Here is a 23,023-nt window from a genome sequence, read left to right on the forward strand (position 1 = left end):
TTTATCTAATGACATTTTACAGTTTAAGTTTGGTTTAGGACTAGTTACTTGTAATTATGCATAATTTACTGTTATTACTATAGTAAGTACATGTAGTAACGTGTAACTACGTCACCTGAAAATAAAGTGTTACCTTACTTTTTACAACAGATGCTTTTTTTCTTGCAAAAACTTTTAGATATGTATGTTTTCCAAAAGAAAATCATTAAATTTAATGTTAACAATTCGCTGAGATTAGAGCATTTAAGAAAAAGCAATGATATTTTGACATTCTGGTCTGTTTTGGAGGAATTTAAACATTTTATCTATAAATAAAATGCACAACTCAAGAGCTAAACAAGGTTATAATGCAAACCTCAATGTTCAAAGATGATTTAAAACTGTACAAACATATGCATAAATATTTACATATCGGTATGGCTTTAATCTGTGTTAAGTGCATTTTGTTGACATGATATATTTATAGTTTTGCTTATTCATGAAAAAACACTTGTTACTTTTAAAACATCGAAGCATGTGTCATTTATTGTAAGGAAAGATGCACAAACATGCTTTTTAAGCTAAACATTTGGCAAAAAGAAGTTTGTCTGGTTTAAAAAAAAAAAAAAAAAAAAGATCCACAGATGAAGACGCTTGCTTTGATATTTTATCTACAGTTTAAGTTTGGCTTAAATGTCCAAATACTTTAGTGCATCTGAAGTCCATTTCTCACATGATCAAGTGTCCTTTAGGAAAGTTCTTCATCAATGATTTAAACAACACAAACACATTGGAAATAACAGGTTGGGTTGATGATCCGCTGGAGAGGAAGTGTTCATCCTTCAGTAAAGACACATGAGGTCCGGCTCGGGCATCTCGGGATGTGAAGATAATTGTCCTCGGACACCGAAGGCAGCTGCTCTCCCAAAAACCCCTCCGGTCCGGATTGGCAATCAAACACTGCGGTCACAAACACACGATAATAGGCAACGGTTTTATTCAGAAAGTATATTAATGAAAAATTTTAAAAAGGTTTTTCCAGGGAAAATGTTAGAATTTTTATCAAACTGTTATATTTTTGTTTGTAGATATAATATCGTTAAAGGAAACCTATAATGCCCCTTTCACAAGATGTAATATAAGTCTCTGGTGTCTCCAGAATGTGTCTGTGAAGTTTCAGCTCAAAATCCCCCACAGATCATTTATTATAGCTTGTCAAATTTGCCCCTATTTGGGTGTGAGCAAAAACACGCCGTTTTTGTGTGTGTCCCTTTAAATGCAAATGAGCTGCTGCTCCCGCCCCCTTTCCAGAAGAGGGCGGAGCTTTAACAGCTCACGCTTCGGTCGTTCAACAACAACAAAGCTGGAGAATCTCACGCAGCCAAAATGAGGATTGTCAGTAACGGTGTTCAGCCTTACATTGTTCAAACCGGAGTCGACACTGATGGAGAGACTCAGGAAGAAGTTACAACTTTTAGGACGTTTCTGAACGGTTAGTGGATAAATTTATGTAGTTGCTGTGGAGTTGATTCAACTCATCCACTAGCATGTGCCGTCATGTTAATCTTTTGTGCAAAACCCGTATGGACGCCCACTATACATATCGTACCTGTTTGCCAAACAGAGTCATACACACCAGGCTAACGTTTATGATTGATATCAAATGCTGTGAATGGTCTAATATTTTTCCAAAATATCGCTCGGACAGAAATGCTCCTTTTTTAGCAATCGAGCTTGTCAGGGTCAACTTCAGGCTGTCCAAGCTAACGAGACTCTGAATAGTGTTCAGTGCTCATCTGTGCAGCCAATGACAGAACAGTTAGCATGCTTCGCTCAAACTTTTGCCATGGTGTTAGAACTGGTTGTCGCTTGTGAAAACAAAATGGCGACACCGTGGGTGGAAACATGCAGATTAAGGGGCAGTAATATCATAATAAGATCCCACGTCACTAGGGGAGTGAAATCTGAGCGGCTCGTTTTTTCACATGCTTGCAGAGAAAGGTTTGTCAAAACAAAGTTACTGGGTTGTCTTTTTCACGTTTTCTGGGTTGGTAGATGCACCAATTATAGCACTTAAACATGAAAAAAGTCAGATTTTCATGATATGTCCTCTTGATTGTATACAATTAATTGAAATATTATAGTTATTATGATTATTTAATTTTGAGTTTTCCATGTATAGTCTTTGATGCTGATACAGCGTTAAAGAGGCCATATTATGCCCTCTTGTTGTTTTTGGGCTCTACTAGAACAGGTTTTCCTGTTTAAATGTTGATTATTTTCCTCATATTCTCCATTGTTCAGCTCCTCTCTTCCCAGTCTGTCAGTAACGCTCTGTTTAGTTCCTGTCTCTATGAAGCCCCTCCTTCTGAAAGGCAGTGTGTTGTGATTGGTGTTTGGGAAGTGTCCCTCCCCTTACCATAACCGGCAGTTTCAACACTCTACAAACTAACTCAACCAGGCCCCGCCCCTTTATTCTGCGTATGAATTATTTAAATGAGGAATAATGTGATATGTTCGTTCCCGGAAGAAAATATGCACCATAAGCAGTGCATATCACGATGATTTATAGTATTTGTGTGTGTTTTTACCAGTGATGGTTCTGTGGAGCAGGTCGAGCTCGGGCTGAGACGCGTCTGAGGAGACCAGATTGTCCTCAAACATGGGCATCTGCATCATGGAAAAGGAAGAAATCTGCTTGGCGGCCTGCGGTGAGTCACTGTATGAGAACACGGTCCGGGCATCACCAGAGAAACCTGAGTGTTCATGCAAAAACATTACGACATTTGATTATTCACAACACGACAAAGTTACGTTACAATCGAACTGCTGTAATCCAACTATTGTCATTAATTTAAGATTGAAAGTAGCATGAATGATATTCCCTCATTTGAGCTTGGGAAAACTTTATACAATCTGTACGATGAGATTATACATGTATCTATTTTTGACTTCGCCTGACAGACATCTGCCATCTGTTGCTCTAAGAGTGGAAGGACCAATTTGTGAATCATTCAGTGCTGATCGGTCTGTTCTCCGCTTACGGTCACGTCTTAAATATGCATTTTGCATCTGCTTACTGCACATATGGCTTATATGGAAATGTGCTTATATATAGTGTCGTATGATCTGCTGCCGGTTAGTGTTCTGTAGGACTGCACGATTAAGCAAAATAAATTTGAAATCGTGATATGGCTTAGTGCGATTATCATGTTCATTTACACGTGATCTGATGTTTGCAGCGTCTGCATCTGCTCTGAGTTTGAGTCGCTTTGAGAACGAAACAAACACCAACCATCTTCACAAACTTGCAATGAGAAACACTTATTGACAAAAGTGAAGCTTTAAGGGCTCCTTCGGCTTACGTCAAAATAAAAGTTTGATGGTTTAATGTTTGAAAATTAAGACACATATTAGTATTGTATTTTTACAGTTGTAATGTAAAATAGTTATTATTACTATCTCTCTAAAATACATTTTTTACAGTGAAATGTTACAAAAGTAATATTTCTTTTGTTTTTATTAAATTTATTTTATATTAAACATTAAATATATTTGTATTTTATATATACATATATGAATATGTACATATTTATATTTAATAATAATTATTAATTTTTATTAAACAATAATAATTAATTACTATTATTTTATAGCCATATTTATTTATAATCTCAAAATGTTGACATTATTACTCTTTCTAAAATACTAAAAAAATTAAATATTAAATTTATAAAATATATATTTGTATTTAATATATACATATGTGTTTATGTGCATTTTTATTAAATAATAATAATGCAAATATTTATTAAATAATCATAATAACTGATTAATTACTATTATTATTTGTTATCTCAAAAATGTATTATTACTATCTTTCTAAAATACTTTTTTATTTTACAGTGAAATGTTAAAATAGTAATATTTATTTTGTTTTTATTAATTTTATTTTATATTCAATATATAAACTATATATTTGTATTTTATATAAACGTATGTACATTTTTATATTTTTATTTAATAATAACAATGCAAGTAATATTTATTAAATTTATTAATATTTGTCATTTTCAAAATGTCAATAGTTATTATTACTATCTTTCTAAAATAATAATTAAAAAATAATTTTACAGCGAAATGTTACAATAGTAATGTTTCTTTTGTTTTTATTAAATTTTTTTTATTGTATTTATATATACATATATGTACATTTTTATATTTGTATTTAATAATAATACAAATAATAATATATTTATTAAATAATAATAATTCATTATTATTATTATTATTATTTTATAGCCATATTTATATATAATCTTCAAATGTTGGCCAAATTGTACATACAAGCAACCTGGAATTCTTTTTTAAATTGCATTTTAAAGTCCCCCTGAAATCAAAATTAAAGTTTTTTATCTTTTAGTATGAATATGTTAGTCTTAATGTTATGAATAAGCTGGTGTGTTCCAAAACAATAACAAAATTCGCATTTAGGAGATATAAGCATTCAAATCTTTCAGTCTCTCACTTCCACTAAAATGGATCACGGATTTTCATGACATCACATCGGACTTCAGTTTCTCGTCAAATCTTCGGTCCAATCAAATGCTCTCTAGAATCTGAAGTCCCGCCTCCTCCTACACTCTTACAGATGCTGAAGCTGCAGCTGAAATCGGTCACTTGCTCACACATTTACTAGTTTCTACATGGTGAATGGCACATAGTGCACTATATGGAGAATAGGGAACGATTCAGACAGTGTAAATAGGCTTTTCTTTGACGTGAATGAAGTCTGTTTTTGCGTTAGTGTCACATGAACTGCCGCAACGCGAGCACAGTCTGCTCCGGTCCAGAGACACGAAAGCGGATCATATGTGCGAGTCGGCACAAACCACAAAAGGTATCGGACCCATATGAATTCTGCACAGAATGCTGTATATTAAAGCGATATAAAGGACATTAGGAGGAGAAACGGTTAGAGATTAGAAGGAAACGGCTAACGGCTCTGGCCGAGCTGTAACATAAACGAAACGCTATTGGCTATTTTAAAAAAGGGGCGGGGCTGTTCGATATATCGCCCTGTCTTCCTGTTTCAGTTGAAATTACGTCAACACACTGAATAATGCTGTGCGTTCCAACGCTCTTCAGTGGGCCTTTAAATTGAAATTGCAATTTCTATCAGAAAAGTCGCAATTTGATTATTCTCCCCAATCGTGCAGCCGCCATGTTCTGGTATGTTGCTAGGTGGTTGTAAACAGGTTGCTTTACGAAGTCTGTCTCTTGATTTCATTTGTATTTCTAAAACATTATAATACTTAAGTACATTTAAATGTGGAAACTTCATTTGAGGAACATTTTCATGCAGTAATCATTTTATTTACAATATTGACTATGCTTACATGTGCAACAACACGCTATGCAACACAGGCACCTCCCCCCTCATATGTGGACACACCCCTTACTGCTGATTGGCTACAAGTGTGTTTTGGTGCTCTGTCCGATCCATTTTCAACAGCGTTCTCAGAATTTGCTTACTGCACCTTTAAGGTGTTTACATGTCTGTTTATTCATTATAATCATATTATGAGTGTGCATGTAAATCATATATGAAATGGATTAAAGATATTAAAGAAAACACGTACTGTCCTGAACCGCAGGCTGGGATGTTCTAGGATGGTTGGAGTATCTGGGCAGTTTGTGAGTGTTTAGGGTCAGACTGTGGTGAGGTGATGAAGACGACACAGGAACCCTACACCTGAGAAATGACATGGTTTTACAATAATCAATCATATATTTGCATTTTAAAGAAATGGCATCATTTACTCATCATATAATGAAACTGTTTATGCACTTTTAGTGACCTCTAACCATACTGTTCTGGTATTTTCATAATATTTTCAAGGTTATGCAAACCTCAAATGCAATTCATCATTTAAAACTTTACGTACATATGCTTTATGCATAAATATTTACATATCAGTAAAGCTTTAATCTGTGTTAAGTGCATTTTGTTGTCAATTTATTTATAGTTTTGCTTATTCATGAATTATTTACATATAGCAGTGTTGTCAAAAGTACCGGTTTTGAGCGCTGTTGAGCGGATTCTTAAACTCCTCTGATCGGCCGTTGTGTTCACATGCTCAACAGATATGTCTGTGATTGGCTACAATGATCAACGCTTCAAAAACATATTGTAAATAGACATCTTTCAGCGCTCGTTTTGAAACGTTTGAACCAAACGTATCTGAAGCAATATTGTGTTTTTTTCCTGGATGTAAAAAGTACAGTGGCACAGGAACAGAAGAACTGCTTTTAACAGAGTAAAATCTGGGAAAACAGAGGTCAGAGGTATTTCACAACTGATTTAGCACAAAGTGAGGTAATTACAGCAATCCCATTGCATTGCATGATTCACTTATTGAATTCCTGGTCCTCTCCGGTCGGTGGCTATAGCGTCGGCTAACACGGGACCAATGAGGCAGAGCAGGTCTTGATCTCACAAGCCGATTGTCTTGCTTGGATCCCGCGGCGCATGGCGTGCCTACCGCTGATGCCGGGACAATGTGCATCTGCTTCCAGAAAGGCAGAAAAGGTTCCTCTCTGTGCCTTTGAAGTGGAATGTGTGTCTGCGAGCGCGTCCAAAAATATAAACCTCTCCCCAAACGCTTTTGCCACAGTGGATGTGTAAAACACACAAAAGCGCAGTGGAGCCTTTCACCAGAGAAAAGCCTGCTTTATTTGAGTCAGATTATTGCAACTATGAGCTCGCAGCCATAAAGCCATGACAACCAGCGACGCGTTTGTCGCAGACCAGAGAAAAAGAAAAGAGCGTTGAAGCTTTTGAATCGGTCAGAGCGATTCACTCCGCCAAGTGAAACTTGAAATGAATGTAAACTAGACAGTGATTCAGTCTGTGGCAACTTGCTCCGATTGAGCTTCCACCAAAAACATAGTGATAGGAAAAAAACATACGGCATTCAGTGGATTATTAGACTCGATTCATCAAGCTTGAAAGGACTGTCACAGACACTGGCGCACAGAAGTGATGCCAGCTTCACGTCGCGGCTAACCTGTCTTTCACCGCTCTGATCTTTGAGTGAATACAAATGTACTTTCATTTTCTCCAGTCGTAGATGCATGAACGGCCGTCTTTTCTCCTTTTGCATTTCTTTCAGACACCAAAGTGAACTTGCTCGCAATTTTGAGCCCAGTAGGGACGTTGTAGAGAAAAGAGGCTGTTCTCAGGGGAGAGAAAGCTCACATACGCACTCGTTTGTGAGGAAATCCAATGCAGTTATTGTTTCCTTAAACGCTGACAGTAAATCATTAGATTAAATTAGTAAAATCCACATCTGTAGTGTTTTTGTGAACATATCACTTACACAGTGAGTCATAAAAAGGCTGGCATGACCAGAACTATTAAAGTCACCATGAAAACAAAATTGATGATTCTTTTTTTTGTTTTAAATGTAATATTGCAGTGTTTACAGGACTCCAGACTGCGACCAAATGGTTGCATTTTCTGACCTTTTTTCCTGTCAGTGTGACTAAATTTGTTGCATATGAGAAACATCAAACGGCTAACGAAACGAAAGTGGAATGAAACCAATCTCGATCAAATATTAATGATATCGCTGTGAGAGGCATTCATATTCAAAGTAGAATTCTGTTATTAACCACAGATATCAGATCAAACAGCGCTGATGTGGAAACCAGGAGAAACATTGTGCGATGAAGTTATAGAAGTCTTTTCAGTCCACAAATCACCAACATTCACCATGGATTTAATGCAGTAATGCTAAATGTAACCATGGAATTGTGGCAGAAATAGTCTAATTGTTTGTTTTTTTACAATATAAGAGTGAAATTCAAGTACTTTTCAAGGGCTTCACCCTTTTTCCAGCACTTCAAAGCTCTAAATATCATCCAATTTTAATGTTATTTTTAATGTGATGAATTGTAGAGGGTTAGTTCACCCAAAAATGAAATTTCTGTCATTAATTACACTCCCTCATGTCGTTCCACACCCGTAAGACCTTCGTTCATCTTCAGAACACAAATTAAGATATTTTTGATGAAATCTGAGAGGTATATGACTCGTCCATAGACAGCAATATAATCAACACTTTCAAGGTCCAGAAAGGTACTAAAGACATCGTTAAAACAGTCATGTGACTGCAGTGGTTCAACCTTAATGTTATGAAGAGACGAGAATACTTTTTGTGCGCAAAAATAAAACAAAAATAACAACTTTATTCAACAATCTCTTCTCTTCTGTGTCATTATCCTTACACAGGTGACACAGTAACACAGTGAAGGCTTCCGTGTTAACGTCCGAATGCCGGCTCAGTATTGGCCAAAGCTGATCATGTGATCAGCACGACACATGCATGTGATACTGACGCAGGAGCCGGCTAATACTGAGTTGGTGTGCTGATGTAGAACCTGGAAGCGCTGGACGTAAACAACGTATGAGAATGACACAGAAGAGATTTTTGAATAAAGTGGTTATTTTTGTTTTGTTTTTGCACACAAAAAGTATTCTCGTCTCTTCATAACATTAAGGTTGAACCACTGCAGTCACATGACTGTTTTAACGATGTCTTTAGTACCTTTCTGGACCTTGAAAGTGTTGATTATATTGCTGTCTATGGACAAGTCATTTACCTCTCGTATTTCATCAAAAATATCTTAATTTGTGTTCTGAAGATGAACGAAGGTCTTACGGGTGTGGAACGACATGAGGGAGAGTAATTAATGACAGAAATTTCATTTTTGGGTGAACTAACCCTTTAAAGATGTAGGAAAACTAACACTTAGTGGAAAACAAACACTTTTATTAAAAAAAGTTACCACTATAACCAGTAGATGGTGGCAGAGGAGCACTTATTGACTTATTAGCCATTTCCACTCTCTAATATATGGAAAAAAGTAGGAAGTCACAAAATCTCGTAAAAACTAAAAATAATTTTTTCAAATTGTGACTGAATTACACCAAAGACAAAAGTGCTCCTTTCATAATCACTGAAGCTGTCGGTCAGTTCAGTATGATACTATAGAAGAACAATGGTACATTTAATAAAAGTAGAATATTTAAATTTTCCTTACAAAAATGAGGATTTTGCACGTTACTGTTGTTAATAAAAGTTATCGCTATCTCAATTCAAGCTCAGTGTTTACCTGACAAATTTCTAGTAAACAAACATGTAATATTATTAGATTAATGTAAAACAATAGTAGTTTTATGATTAAATTAACTTTATGATTAAAAATCCCCCAGCACTACCAAATCAGGTGCTGGCGCCACCATCTGTAGAACTTAGTGCCACCGGTGCTCCTGCTCTCGAATGTTAGTCTGGAGCCCTGGATTATTCTAAATGATTTATCGGTGCACATTATTATTGTGTTAAATTCATGTTCCTGGTAATCTTGAATCAGAATATCTTCTCCTCCCTCTTTCAGCATCTCTTCTCTTCTCTGATGATGAGGGCGGGGCAACCTGTCACTCACATGAGATCCACCAATAGCAAACCGCAACCATCCAATCAATTCCTCACAGACAAAATCAAGCCCCGCCCTACATTTGTTCTTGTTTGAGAAGCGTTTCACTCTGATATACGACACAATAGAGAAGAAAAGATTATCGCGAAACTTCCACTTCATGTCGACTTTAAAGCTCAGCTTGATTTTAAAGTCAAATTTGACTCTTCACTCTGTTGATTCATGTTCCTTATTGTGAATGATTCATCAGTGCATGTTATTCTAAAGACAAAATGTTTGTCTTCATAATGCTTCATCAGCTTGTTCAACCTCTGAAAAGGAATCTTAAAAGCGTAGATGAAATCCGAGTGAAATGAATTATCGAAAAAGAAACATAGGGCGGAGCTTGGTTCCTGATCCAGTCAAATCCTCATGAATAAAATCAAATGTTCCCACTGAATATTCTGTTTTAATATGTCATGTGACAGAAGTTAAATGCACTGTGACTTGTGTCCTTAAAGTTAAAACATTTGATGTCATTCATTGAAAACTGATGGAGTTTTCCTACCTGTTGTTACCCTGTAAAGGAGGCAGCGGCACGTTTGGAGCCGGATGAGTCTGTGGACCGGCTGGGATCTGCATTAGGGTGTTTGTTTGGCTGGGCTGGTTTAGGGTGAAAACTTGCACATTGACAGAAGACAAAATAGAAAATCATCATTACTTTTCGGTAAAACGGCGCTAAGATTCGTTGCCATTAGCCATCACTGGAATGAAATGAAAAGATTGTGAAAGTTTTTTAGGGCCAAACGCGTTTCTGCATTACAGTGTGCTGATTTTACATTGTTTTTCCTATATAGCAGGGGTTTTCTTTACATTGGAAAAGTATTTATGCACCAAATATAGGATGTTGTCTGAAAGAAATGGTGACAAATATGTCAATGGAAAAGATAACATATTTTAAGGAATAAATGTAAGATTTTTGAGAGTTTGGAGACTGTTTAAACTTCTTAAAACATGCTGGAGTTGAAGTGCTAACAAGACTAAAAATAGAGGTGGTTCTGAATAAGGTAATGAAAGGTTTGTTTTTGTGTTTTGTTTTATTCTTGTTGCTGTTCTTGCTTTTATAATGCTTTATATATAAGTGTTACCCTTTTTTGCATATAATAGAATTTTTAATGCATCAGTTATGCCTTGTAATGCACTTTATAATGCATTGTTTGATCTTATAAGTAATTGTAACAACAGTAAATAATACTTTTACTTTTATTACGGTGAACTCGCCTTTGGAAATATAATGCATTAAAACACGACAAACAACCAATTTAAGATATAACAAGAAATCTGCAAATATTATAATGCATTTTAACTTTGGTTATAATTATTTATGAAAAGATATAATGCATTATAATGTACATTATGAATACTTTTATAATGCATTATACATAAAGGCATCAAGTAAAATGTTACCAAAAAAAGTAATAAAAATAATGAGCAGTTAGTTAAAAGAAGTTCAACTAAAAAATGGATCTCTAGCAGTGTTGTTTTAGTATCACAGAGAAACTATTATAGTTTTTATTAATATTTTAGTTTCAAAAATATTTTCATTTCAAATTTTAAAGTTTTAGTAATTTTGTTTTGTGATTTTTGTCATTTTTACAAGTTTTAGTTTTTTTTTTTTTTTTAAAGTCTGTACAGTTTTTATTAATTTTTATTTCAGTTTTAGTTATTTTAGTACAACAAGGTAAACTAAATGAAAATGAGAAATGTTGCCTTGGCAACTAGCTGAAATAATATAAGCTTTTTATATTTTATTTTATTTGAGTTAATGTTTATTTTATTTCAAGCAATGAAAATGTTTTTATGGTAAATTTTGTAAGGGACAGTAATACAGACACTTCCTTGAACACATGACTATTTTAAGAGTTTCATACCAGTGTAGAGATCATCAGTGGGTGACTGGTGCTTGGTCTCAATCAGGTCCAGTGGCGAGAGGCTGTGCTGCAGCGGCTGAACCGTCAAACACTCTGCGAGTCCGTCCTGACTGCGTCTCAACTACATCACATGAAATACAGTCACATTCATGCATGATACTTTATCTTCTGCCCTAAAGATCAGCATGAAACACTTTTGCACTTTTGTTTCTGAGAGATTTTATCCATGAAGAACTGATTGGACTGTGAAAAGTGGCCATTGTTTGCCAGAACTGAAGGTGAGTTTGCTAAAACTCAAGTGTAAATAGCTATTTTGCAGGCAAAAAAAGGTCATTCAGAGGTGGAACAAGTTATGTTTTGAGGACATAAAAAATGTTTGGAATAACATGCAATTCGGAAAAAATTTGGAAAACTCTGAGTAACATCTGGAATGACGTGCACTTCAAATAACATCCAGAACGTCATGCATTCCGAATAACATCTGGAATGACGTGCACTCCGAAAAACATCTGGAATGATGTGCACTCCGAAAAACATCCGGAATGACGTGCACTTCGAATTACATCTGGAATAACGTGCACTCCGAATAACATCTTGAATGACGTGCACTCTGAAAAACATCCGGAATGACGTGCACTTCGAATTACATCTGGAAAGACGTGCACTCCGAAAAACATCCGGAATTACGTGCACTCTGAATAACATCCGGAATGATGTGCACTTCAAATTACATCCAGAATGACGTGCACCCCAAAAAACATCCGGAATGACGTGCACTTCGAATTACATCTGGAATTACGTGCACTCCGAATAACATCCGGAATGATATGCACTTCAAATTACATCCGGAATGACGTGCACTCTGAAAAACATCCGGAATGACGTGCACCCTGAAAAACATCCGGAACTACATGCACTCCGAGTAACATCCGGAATGACGTGCACTCCGAAAAACATCCGGAACTACATGCACTCCTAAAAACATCCGGAATGACGTGCACCCCGAAAAACATCCGGAATGACGTGCACTCCGAGTAACATCCGGAATGACGTGCACTCCGAGTAACATCTGGAACGACGTGCACTCCGAAAAACATCCGGAACTACATGCACTCCTAAAAACATCCGGAATGACGTGCACCCCGAAAAACATCCGGAATGACGTGCACTCCGAGTAACATCCGGAATGACGTGCACTCCGAGTAACATCCGGAATGACGTGCACTCCGAAAAACATCCGGAATTACGTGCACTCCGAGTAACATCCGGAACGACGTGCACTCCGAATAACATCCGGAATGACGTGCACTCCGAATAACATCCGGAATGACGTGCACTCCGAATAACATCCGGAATGACGTGCACTTTGAATAACATCCGGAATGACGTGCACTCCGAATAACGTGCACTCCGAATAACATCCGGAATGACGTGCACTCCGAATAACATCCGGAATGACGTGCACTCCGAATAACATCCGGAATGACGTGCACTTCGAATAACATCCGGAATGACGTGCACTCCGAATAACATCCGGAATGACGTGCACTTCGAATAACGTTCACAATAAGACCAAGAAAGTAAATCTTGATTTCATGTCGACTTAAAGACGGCATTTAGTTTCCAAATGTAATTAAAGCACATAGATAGATAATGGCTTGGATAATTGGCTCATAATCTTTTGCTTAATTGAGCTGGATATACAGTAATTAATCATGAGCATATGGTTTAATATCACAGCCTAAAATATCCCTGCATTCGGAGCTCTCGACCTGCAGGGCATCGTGATTATATTTAGTGTCTCTAATAATATATTCTGAGTTAATTCCTAATAATCGCTGGTGAGAATGAACTGAATGTATACAGACTGGACAGATCCAGTATACGCAGGTTGACGTGTTGCACTATTTTTTTCTCTCCCAGAAACAGTCTACCTGAGGAATCTGTATCTATGGTGACGTGACCTTTATTTTGTTCCTCTGTGATAATGAACGGCTCCTACACAAGGCTGCTAACAAGTTACAAGTTTAGAGACTTCGTTATCAACACCCTTCTTGACAAATGTTACACATTTTGTGTCACAACTCTGTGTTCTTACATTATCAGACAACGGTTGCATGTTGTACAATCCTCGTCTGAGCGATTAACTGGATGATTCACACACAAATACAAATTCTGTCTCGCCTTCATGTCTTTCCAAACCTATATCCTTTGATTTGTTTTTTTTTGAGAAACACAAAAGGATCATTTTTGAAGAATCTTCAATTGCGTTTGTTTACATATAAAGACTTAATAACGCCATGAAGTACAAAAACACCATAAAAATAGTTAAAATTAAGATTTAAAATATTTAAAATGTTTTAGAAAGAAGCCTCTTATGTTCGCCAAGGCAGCAAAATACAGTAAAAATAGTCAAATATTATTACAATGTAAATCAGCTGTTTTCTCTGTGAATATATAGTAAAGTGTAATTTATTCCTGTGATCAAAGCTGAATTTTCAGCATCATTACTCCAGTCTTCAGTGTCACATGATCCTTCAGAAATCATTCTAATATGATGATTTGCAAGAAAATCAGCATATTTGAAGAAACATTTCTAATTATTATCAATATTCATATTTTTGTGATACATTTTCAGGATTCTCTGATGAATAGAAAGTTCAAAAGAACAGCATTTATTTGAAATAGAATCTTTTGTAACTTTATAAATGTCTTTATTGTCACTTTTGATCAATTTAATGCATCCTTGATGAATAAAAGTATTAATTATTATTATTTTTTTTTTTTTTCAACAATGCTAAAAATTCAGCTTTGCATCACAGGAATAAATTTCATTTGTTACAATATATTCACAAAGAAAACCTATTTCATATTGTAATAATATTTCACAATTTTTGATCAAATAAATACAGCCTTGGTGAGCAGAAGGGACATTATTATTAAAAACCTTATTATTATAAATTATTCTAAACTTTTGACCAGTAGTGTACATTTGTGGTGCATGGAAAAATATATCAGCTCCTGGTTTGTAATGACATGAGGGTGAATATACAGTATGATGACAGAACGAGAGTCTGATATGTGCTTTTATGATTCTTGTACCTTTTTCCTGGCTTGTTGCTCCTTCAAGGAGTGTGATTTGACATGTTTGCGCAGAGAGCTGGGGTCTGTGTAGCGTTTGCCGCAGCCCTGGATCTGACATGCGTAGGGTTTCTGCAGAAACACACACACACAACCTGTTTCTGCACATTTCTTTTCCTCTTGTTTGCAGGTGTGTTGCGTGGGAGTGTTAAAGTGCGGATATACTTGGGAAAACCATCTTGTTTAACGGCTTTATGAGGTTTTCAGGTTGCACTCACCGTGTCGACGTGCGTGCGCTGGTGTTTGGCACGATCGCTGGAGTTGCTGAAGGCTTTCTGACAGCCGGGCTGTTGACATACGTAGGGTTTCTCACCTGTGTGACTCCTCAGATGGATTTTCAGGTTCTCCAAGCGGGAGAACGCCTTCTGACAGCCCTCAAACTAGCCAGAGGAATATTAAGATACAACTGAATCAATTAAAAGGGTTAGAAGTGTCACATGAACAGTGACTCTTTGAACTACATGACACAGATTGACCAGAAGGGGTCAGTGTTTTGCTGCTCAAATGACCAGTCTATGTCGCTCTCTTGTTATTTCTCTAATTATATTATTTTGTGCCTTCTTTGTTACATAAAACCAACAACAATATTCTCTGTGCAATTATTATTATGCATTGTTAAATAAGCTAATTAAAATTTTAAAAAGTGTAGGAACAATAATCGGTGACATTTTCATCAGTTTCATCTCTGGAGCTCAGTATAAACTCAGCAGTCACATTTAATGAGGCTTCATAGTTTCACAGTTAGTCATAGTTTTCAAAAATGTGTCTAAAGGTTTTTCATAGTCCATTCTTGATGATGTTGCCATTTTTAGATTTAGCAATTTCTGTGTAAAACATCATCACAGGTGAGACGATATTAGGCTATGATCAGTTGTTGCTGTATATGGCCTTTATAATGCGCGCATACATATATTATGCATAACATAAAATTATTTCTGAGTAAATTTATTATAATAACAGAAACAGAATATATATATATATATATATATATATATATGTGTAATTTTAATTTTTTTTATCATTTTTAAATTATAATATATATATATATATATATATATATACACACACATATTTTATATAAAATACAAAAAGTATTTAAATATATTGTGCACAGTTTGTAACATCATAAAAGCTTGACTGTTCACCTTTATTAAATGACATCATGATGATTTTTTGCAGTGATTTCATCTTGCAAGAATGTGACATTCCTGATCTTTGCTCTTTCTGATGTCTGGACAGGAATGCCAGTGAATCACGGTCACGGATACCAGAAACCACTGGGCTGTGAACAAATGCCCTGACCTCATTTATTTCTTTCAGAAATATGGTTTAGAAATAAATAATTACCTAGTAAAAATCATCTGAAAATGACTTCGGAAATAGCTGGAATTCTTTTGCTCAGAGGTCATCTTATATAACAGGAATCTGCTGAAGTTGGACATTAAAAGTGTTTCTGTCAGAATGTTTTGATTGCTTTATAATGAAGTGGTTATTTTAGATGATTTAGCAGTGGATATCAATACAATAGCAGTGCTGTATGTAGGCGTTATTTACAGACTTTAATCACGAAGCTCGAGTTGATCTTTATGAGGGTCTGTAATTGAATCTAAATACTAAAGGCTGAACTGAAGGTTTGTTTTGTGAGAACAGGAAGATCTGTACTTGTGATTCGTCACTAGCGGACAGGAATTCTGTTCGTTTTCTCTTTTGGGTGTGTGGAGGACTGGAGGTTCGTGCCTCATTACATGCTGTTTGTTTGAGCCGCGAGTGTCTGGGATCAGGATTAATCGGGATTGTTTCTAAAAGCAGCGGGAGAAAGCCACAGCCGTTGTGCAGTTTCTTCACGTACGCGGATTGTCATCTTTCCAAAATCTTTTCTTTTCCCAACTTATTAAAAAAAGATCACAAACAAACCTGAATGATAGTCTGTGCTAACAATGAATCTTAATTAGTGGCGTCAATCACTAGTGCGAAAACAAACTTCAGAGGATCCCGCAGGATTTGAAAGACGGATAGACAGGTAGCTAGATGGACAGATTGATGGATGGATAGACAGATGGATGATAGTTAGATGGATGGATGGATAGACAGCTAGATAGACGGACAGGCAGACAGATATGTGGATGGATGGATGGATAGCTAGATAGACAGACAGATAGACAGATACGTGGACGAATGGATGGATGGATGGATGGATGGACAGCTAGATAGACAGATATGTGGATGGATGGATAGACAGCTAGATAGATGGACAGGCAGACAGATAAATGGATGGATGGATGGATGGATAGGCAGAAAGATATGTGGATGGATGGATAGCTAGATAGACGGACGGACAGATAGACAGATATGTGGATAAATGGATGGATGGATGGATAGACAGACAGACAGGTAGACAGATATGTGGATGGATGGACAGCTAGATAGACAAATATGTGGATGGATGGATGGATGGATGGATGGATAGGCAGAAAGATATGTGAATGGATGGATGGATAGCTAGATAGACAGACAGATAGACAAATATGTGGACGGATGGATGGATAGATGGATGGACAGCTAGATAGACAGGTAGACAAATATGTGGACGGATGGATGGATAGATGGATGGACAGCTAGATAGACAGATATGTGGATGGATGGATGGATGGATGGATGGACAGCTAGATAGACAGGTAGACAAATATGTGGATGGATGGATGGATGGATAGGCAGAAAGATATGTGAATGGATGAATGGATAGCTAGATAGACAGACAGATATGTGGACGGATGGATGGATGGATTGCTAGATAGACAGACAGATAGACAAATATGTGGACAGACGGATGGATGGATGGATGGACAGCTAGATAGACAGATATGTGCATGGATGGATGGATGGATGGATAGGCATAAAGATATGTGAATGGATGGATGGATGGATGGATAGCTAGATAGACAGGTAGACAGATATGTGGATGGATGGATGGATGGATGGACAGCTAGATAGACAGGTAGACAGATATGTGGATGGATGGATGGATAGCTAGATAGACGGACAGATAGACAGATATGTGGACGGATGGATGGATGGACAGCTAGATAGACAGACAGGTAGACAGATATGTGGATGGATGGATGAACAGGCAGAAAGATATGCTGACAGACGGATAGAGAGATTTGAATTTGAATGGTTCCTCAATTTCTTTTGTTCAAAATTTATAACATTTAAATAATGAGTCAATACATCATCAATCCTTCTTCCAAAATGTGGCTTACCCTGATTTACTATGGTAAACCTATTATGAGTGTTTATATTTTAGACCGGTCCGTCCTCGTCTTATCTTCTCAGTTCCTTGTTCCTACAGGCAGAAGAAGACTGATCTGGGACCGTTTATCTTGAACCAGAATCCATTAAGCTTGCTGACAAGAGTCATTAAAGTCAGAAGTAATAACTACAGCCGCCTAATTACCAGTGAATCATTAAGAGGCTAAACTACACCTTAACTATCCCAGCTGTCCTCTGCCTCACAAACACCAGCCACAGAAAAGAGCAGATCAATAAGCATTCAGATCAGGCCAGCTGGGAAAACAGACGTCCAGCGGCGTCCAGGCGTGTCTGTGCACTCGAGGACCTTTCACATGGACTTTATTTAATAAAGCTTGGCCGTTCGGAGAGACAGTCCTGAATAGATGGCAACATGGCTCCAATGTGCCGCTCAAAGTCACAGGCCGTGGCAGTACGCCATGAGCCGTCGCACTGCAATGCCAACGACCGCGAGTGCCAGCAGTCGAGCGAGTGGTTCCTCCGTGTGCCAGGGCTTTGGCATCACCCAGACAACTACAACTTTTTCATTATCATTTAAGGTTAGGAAAAGACGGAGATTAATGTGTCTCCATGGTTCGGTACGATAAAGCAGAATGTAAGGCCTTTATGTTCTTATTTGGTTTTGAAGTGAAAGGTCGATCAAAATAATAAAGTTAACAAAAGAAATTGTAGGATGAAGGATCATTCAGATGATCAAACCGAATGAAACTTGTTGTACTTTAGATGCGACAGTCGTTTGAAGCTCTATTGTTTGAGATTGGATCTGTTAAACGGTAAAAAAAAGCTTGTGATCCCATTTTGCATGAACAAAGATGCACACAAAGAGCATTTTCTTAAGAGACAGATTAGAGCGGCGGAGTCGTTTCCCTCCTTACAGCTGTTCAAAACCGCCACGATTCTTGGCAGATCAGATTGTGACGGTGATTGTATTAAGCGACTGAGAAAACAACAGAGTTTCAGGTTTGGCATCTATACAACATGTGCTAATCAGATTAGAACAAACAGCCGGAGGCATCAAGATAATGTACACATACTCTTACAAAGAGGTGCTGCACTAACATGGTACAGGGGTAGTATCATAATATACTATTGTACTCAATTCCATATTCATTTGTCCAAAAAAAAAAAAAAAGCTTTAGCATGGTAGCACATGCGGGAAAAAAATATGGCAATACCGTGGTGTTTTTATTTTTTATTAGTGTACGCATTCATTTATTTCAAAAGTTTTATGTAGTGTGTTAATATGTGGCTGCTAGGTGTTTTCCTACTGATGTTTTAGTGACAGATAGACATACAGCTTGATGGATGAATAAACAGATGGATAGATAGATAGATAGATAGATAGATAGATAGATAGATAGATAGCTTGATGGATGGATGGACAGATAGATAGATAGACAGACAGACAGCTTGATGGCTGGATGGATGGATGGACGGATAGATAGATAGATAGACAGACAGACAGCTTGATGGCTGGATGGATGGATGGACGGATAGATAGATAGATAGATAGACAGACAGACAGCTTGATGGCTGGATGGATGGATGGACGGATAGATAGATAGATAGATAGATAGATAGATAGATAGATAGATAGATGATAGACAGACAGCTTGATGGATGAATAAACAGATGGATAGATAGATAGATAGATAGATAGATAGCTTGATGGATGGATGGACAGATAGATAGATAGACAGACAGACAGCTTGATGGCTGGATGGATGGATGGACGGATAGATAGATAGATAGACAGATAAACAGATAGATAGATAGATAGCTTGATGGATGGACAGACAGACAGATAGATAGATAGATAGATAGATAGATAGATAGAAAGATAGATGGACGGACGGATGGACAGATAAATAGATAGATAGACAGACAGACAGCTTGATGGATGGATGGATGGATGGATAGATAAATAGATAGATAGACAGACAGCTTGATGGATGGATGGATGGATGGACGGATAGATAAACAGATAGATAGATAGATATAGCTTGATGGATGGATGGATGGATGGATGGACAGATGGATAGACAGACAGACAGACAGCTTGATGGATGGATGGATGGATAGATAGATAGATAGATAGATAGCTTGATGGATGGATGGACAGATAGACAGATAGACAGACAGACAGCTTGATGGCTGGATGGATGGATGGACGGATAGATAGACAGATAAACAGATAGATAGATAGATAGATAGATAGATAGATGGACGGACGGATGGACAGATAGATAGATAGATAGCTTGATGGATGGATGGACAGATAGATAGATAGATAGATAGCTTGATGGATGGACGGATGGACAGACAGATAGACAGATAAACAGATAGATAGATAGATAGATAGATAGATAGATAGATATAGCTTGATGGATGGATGGACGGATGGACAGATGGATAGATAGACAGACAGACAGCTTGATGGATTGGATGGATGGATAGAGAGATAGATGGAGAGTGGATAGATTAGATATATAGGAGAGCTTGATGGATGGATGGACATATAGATTAGATAGACAGACAGACAGCTTGATGGCTTGATGGAGGAGGACGGATAGATATGTAGATAGATAGACAGATAAACAGATAGATAGATGATAGCTTGATGGATGGACAGATAGATAGATAGGATAGATAGACTGGACAGACAGACAGATAGATAGATAGATAGATTGAAAGATAGATGGACCGGACGGATTGGACCAGATAAAATAGATAGATAGACCAGACTGACATGCTTGATGGATGGAGTGGAGGATAGATTATAAGATAGATAGTCGATAGACCAGCTAGTATGGATGGATGAGTGGTGGACGATATATAAACCAGATAGATAGATAGATATAGTCTTGATGGATGGATGGATGGATGGATGGACAGATGGATTAGACGAGACAGACAGACAGCATGATGGATGGATGGATGGATGGATGGATAACAGATAGATAGATAGATAGATAGATAGATAGCTTGGATGGATTGATGGACAGATAGATAGATAGATAGATATATAGATAGCTTGATGGATGGAACGGATGTACAGATAGACAGACGAGACAGCTTGATGCTGGATGGATGATGGACGGATAGATAGACGATATATAGAAAGATAGATATAGTAGGTCAGGGAGAGATAGATGGACGTCGGATGGACAGATAGATAGATAGATAGCTTGATGAATGGATGGACAGTCAGATAGCTTGATGGATAGATGGATAGATAGATAGATAGTGCAGGCGGGTGGCTGAGCATGCTGGGACACGTCTGTGATTGTGCAGGACATCAGATCTGTGTCATTATGCTGCATCTGTTTACCCGATTCAACTGGTCCTCAAAGACGCTGATGAGTGTCTGAGTCTGTCTCAGTTCTCTGGAGCGCCACAGACAACAAAACACTGTGCTTTACACAGGAATGACTTCTACCATCTCTGCCTACTTTTGTCGTTTTCTTACGAACACAGCAAAACCATCCAACTGTTCCCGGCGCCATGGCAACAGCAAAGGTTTTTGGTAATGAATAAGTGTGCGGAGCTAAAGGTTGACCACAGGTATGTGTGCGCTATTAATGATTGACAAACTCGAATCAGTGAAGGGAAATAAATATTTCCCCTCTTACACATTTCTAAAGATATCAGAGAAAACAGAATAGTTTTCCTACTCTGAAGTGACTAGACAAGATCATGTTGTGCCGCTCCTCTACCACAGGTGATACGAGTATTACTTATACTCTGTGATGTATAGGAACAGCCTAGCCTTGTGGTGGCTCAACTGAAATGAGTAAAAACTTTGTTTGTTTTCATCCAAAGTTGCGAACTTGACGTTGGACAAAATAGGATTATTGCATAAAACATTTGCAAATAAAGCAGCGCTTCCATCCCATGTGTTCAAGAGAACAAAATCATCATTTCCTGGGAATTTGATGCAAAATATCAGTAATAAAAATGGAAGCTGCTCTTTTTTCCTCCATCATAAATGAGTTGGTCTCAGAGCGTCAGACGAAACACAATAAACGCTGTCATGTGATCTTGCGTTCAGGTGCTGGTGTTTGGGAACACAATCGTGTGAGACGCTTCTGGAGGGAATTAAACCAAATCATTCTGATGACAGACTTTGACTCAGACGTTTCAGAACCACCAGACCAACATTTGAGATGCTGCGATGTGATTGGTCCGTTGGTTAGTCCAGTTATCCAATCAAAGCCTCTGCTGAGGCAAAGCAACGAGTTTTTTGACGTTCATCAAAGGATTTATTTAGGGAAAAAAAAAGTGTTTCCATTGTAGTTTGTCTTGCGAATGTCTTCTTACTGGATGAAAAACATTATCCACCTCAATCGAGCACATACAGGTGCATCTCAATAAATTAGAATGTCGTGGAAAAGTTCATTTATTTCAGTAATTCAACTCAAATTGTGGAACTCGTGTATTAAATAAATTCAGTGCACACAGACTGAAGTACTTTAAGTCTTTGGCTCTTTGAATTGTGATGATTTTGGCTCACATTTAACAAAAACCCACCAATTCACTATCTCAATAAATTAGAATACTTCATAAGATCAATAAAAAAAGGATATTTTAAACAGAGCTTCTGAAAAGTATGTTCATTTCTATGCACTTAATACTTGGTTGGGGCTCCTTTTGCATGAATTACTGCATCAATGCGGCGTGGCATGGAGGAGATCAGCCTGTGGCACTGCTCAGGTGTTATAAGAGCCCAGGTTTCTTTGATAGCGGCCTTCAGCTCATCTGCATTGTTGGGTCTGGTGTCTCTCATCTTCATCTTGACTATAAATTCTCTATGGGGTTCAGGTCAGGCGAGTTTGCTGGCCAATCAAGCACAGTAACACCATGGTCACTGAACCAGCTTTTGGTACCTTTGGCAGTGTGGACAGGTGCCAAATCCTGCTGGAAAATGAAATCAGCATCTCCATAAAGCTTGTCAGCAGAAGGAAGCATGAAGTGCTCTAAAATGTCCTGGTAGATGGCTGCGTTGACTGTGGACTTCAGAAAACACAGTGGACCAACACCAGCAGACCCAAATCATCACTGACTGTGGAAATTTCACACTGAACTTCAAGCAACATGGTTTCTGTGCCTCTCCACTCTTCCTCCAGACTCTGGGACCTTGATTTCCAAATGAAATGCAAAATTTACTTTAATCTGAAAAGAGG

General features: G+C 37.4%; 1 protein-coding gene across 2 annotated transcripts in view; it reads right to left on the minus strand.

Moving 5' to 3' along the window:
- Positions 1-490: 490 nt before the first annotated feature.
- LOC127507810 (zinc finger protein GLIS3-like) overlaps positions 491-23,023 on the minus strand; it is a 33,188-nt gene continuing 10,655 nt past the window's right edge. For both annotated transcript variants that reach the window (XM_051885236.1, XM_051885235.1), the window contains exons 5-11: positions 14,750-14,911; positions 14,493-14,603; positions 11,391-11,511; positions 10,028-10,139; positions 5,622-5,734; positions 2,571-2,735; positions 491-939 (exon numbers count right to left, since the gene is read on the minus strand). In XM_051885236.1, the coding sequence (XP_051741196.1) occupies positions 815-939; positions 2,571-2,735; positions 5,622-5,734; positions 10,028-10,139; positions 11,391-11,511; positions 14,493-14,603; positions 14,750-14,911 (909 nt within the window). In that variant the 3' untranslated portion in view covers positions 491-814. The remainder of the gene's footprint in view (positions 940-2,570; positions 2,736-5,621; positions 5,735-10,027; positions 10,140-11,390; positions 11,512-14,492; positions 14,604-14,749; positions 14,912-23,023) is intronic.

Source organism: Ctenopharyngodon idella, chromosome 24, assembly GCF_019924925.1.
Source record: "Ctenopharyngodon idella isolate HZGC_01 chromosome 24, HZGC01, whole genome shotgun sequence".
In the NCBI taxonomy this organism is placed as follows: domain Eukaryota; kingdom Metazoa; phylum Chordata; class Actinopteri; order Cypriniformes; family Xenocyprididae; genus Ctenopharyngodon; species Ctenopharyngodon idella.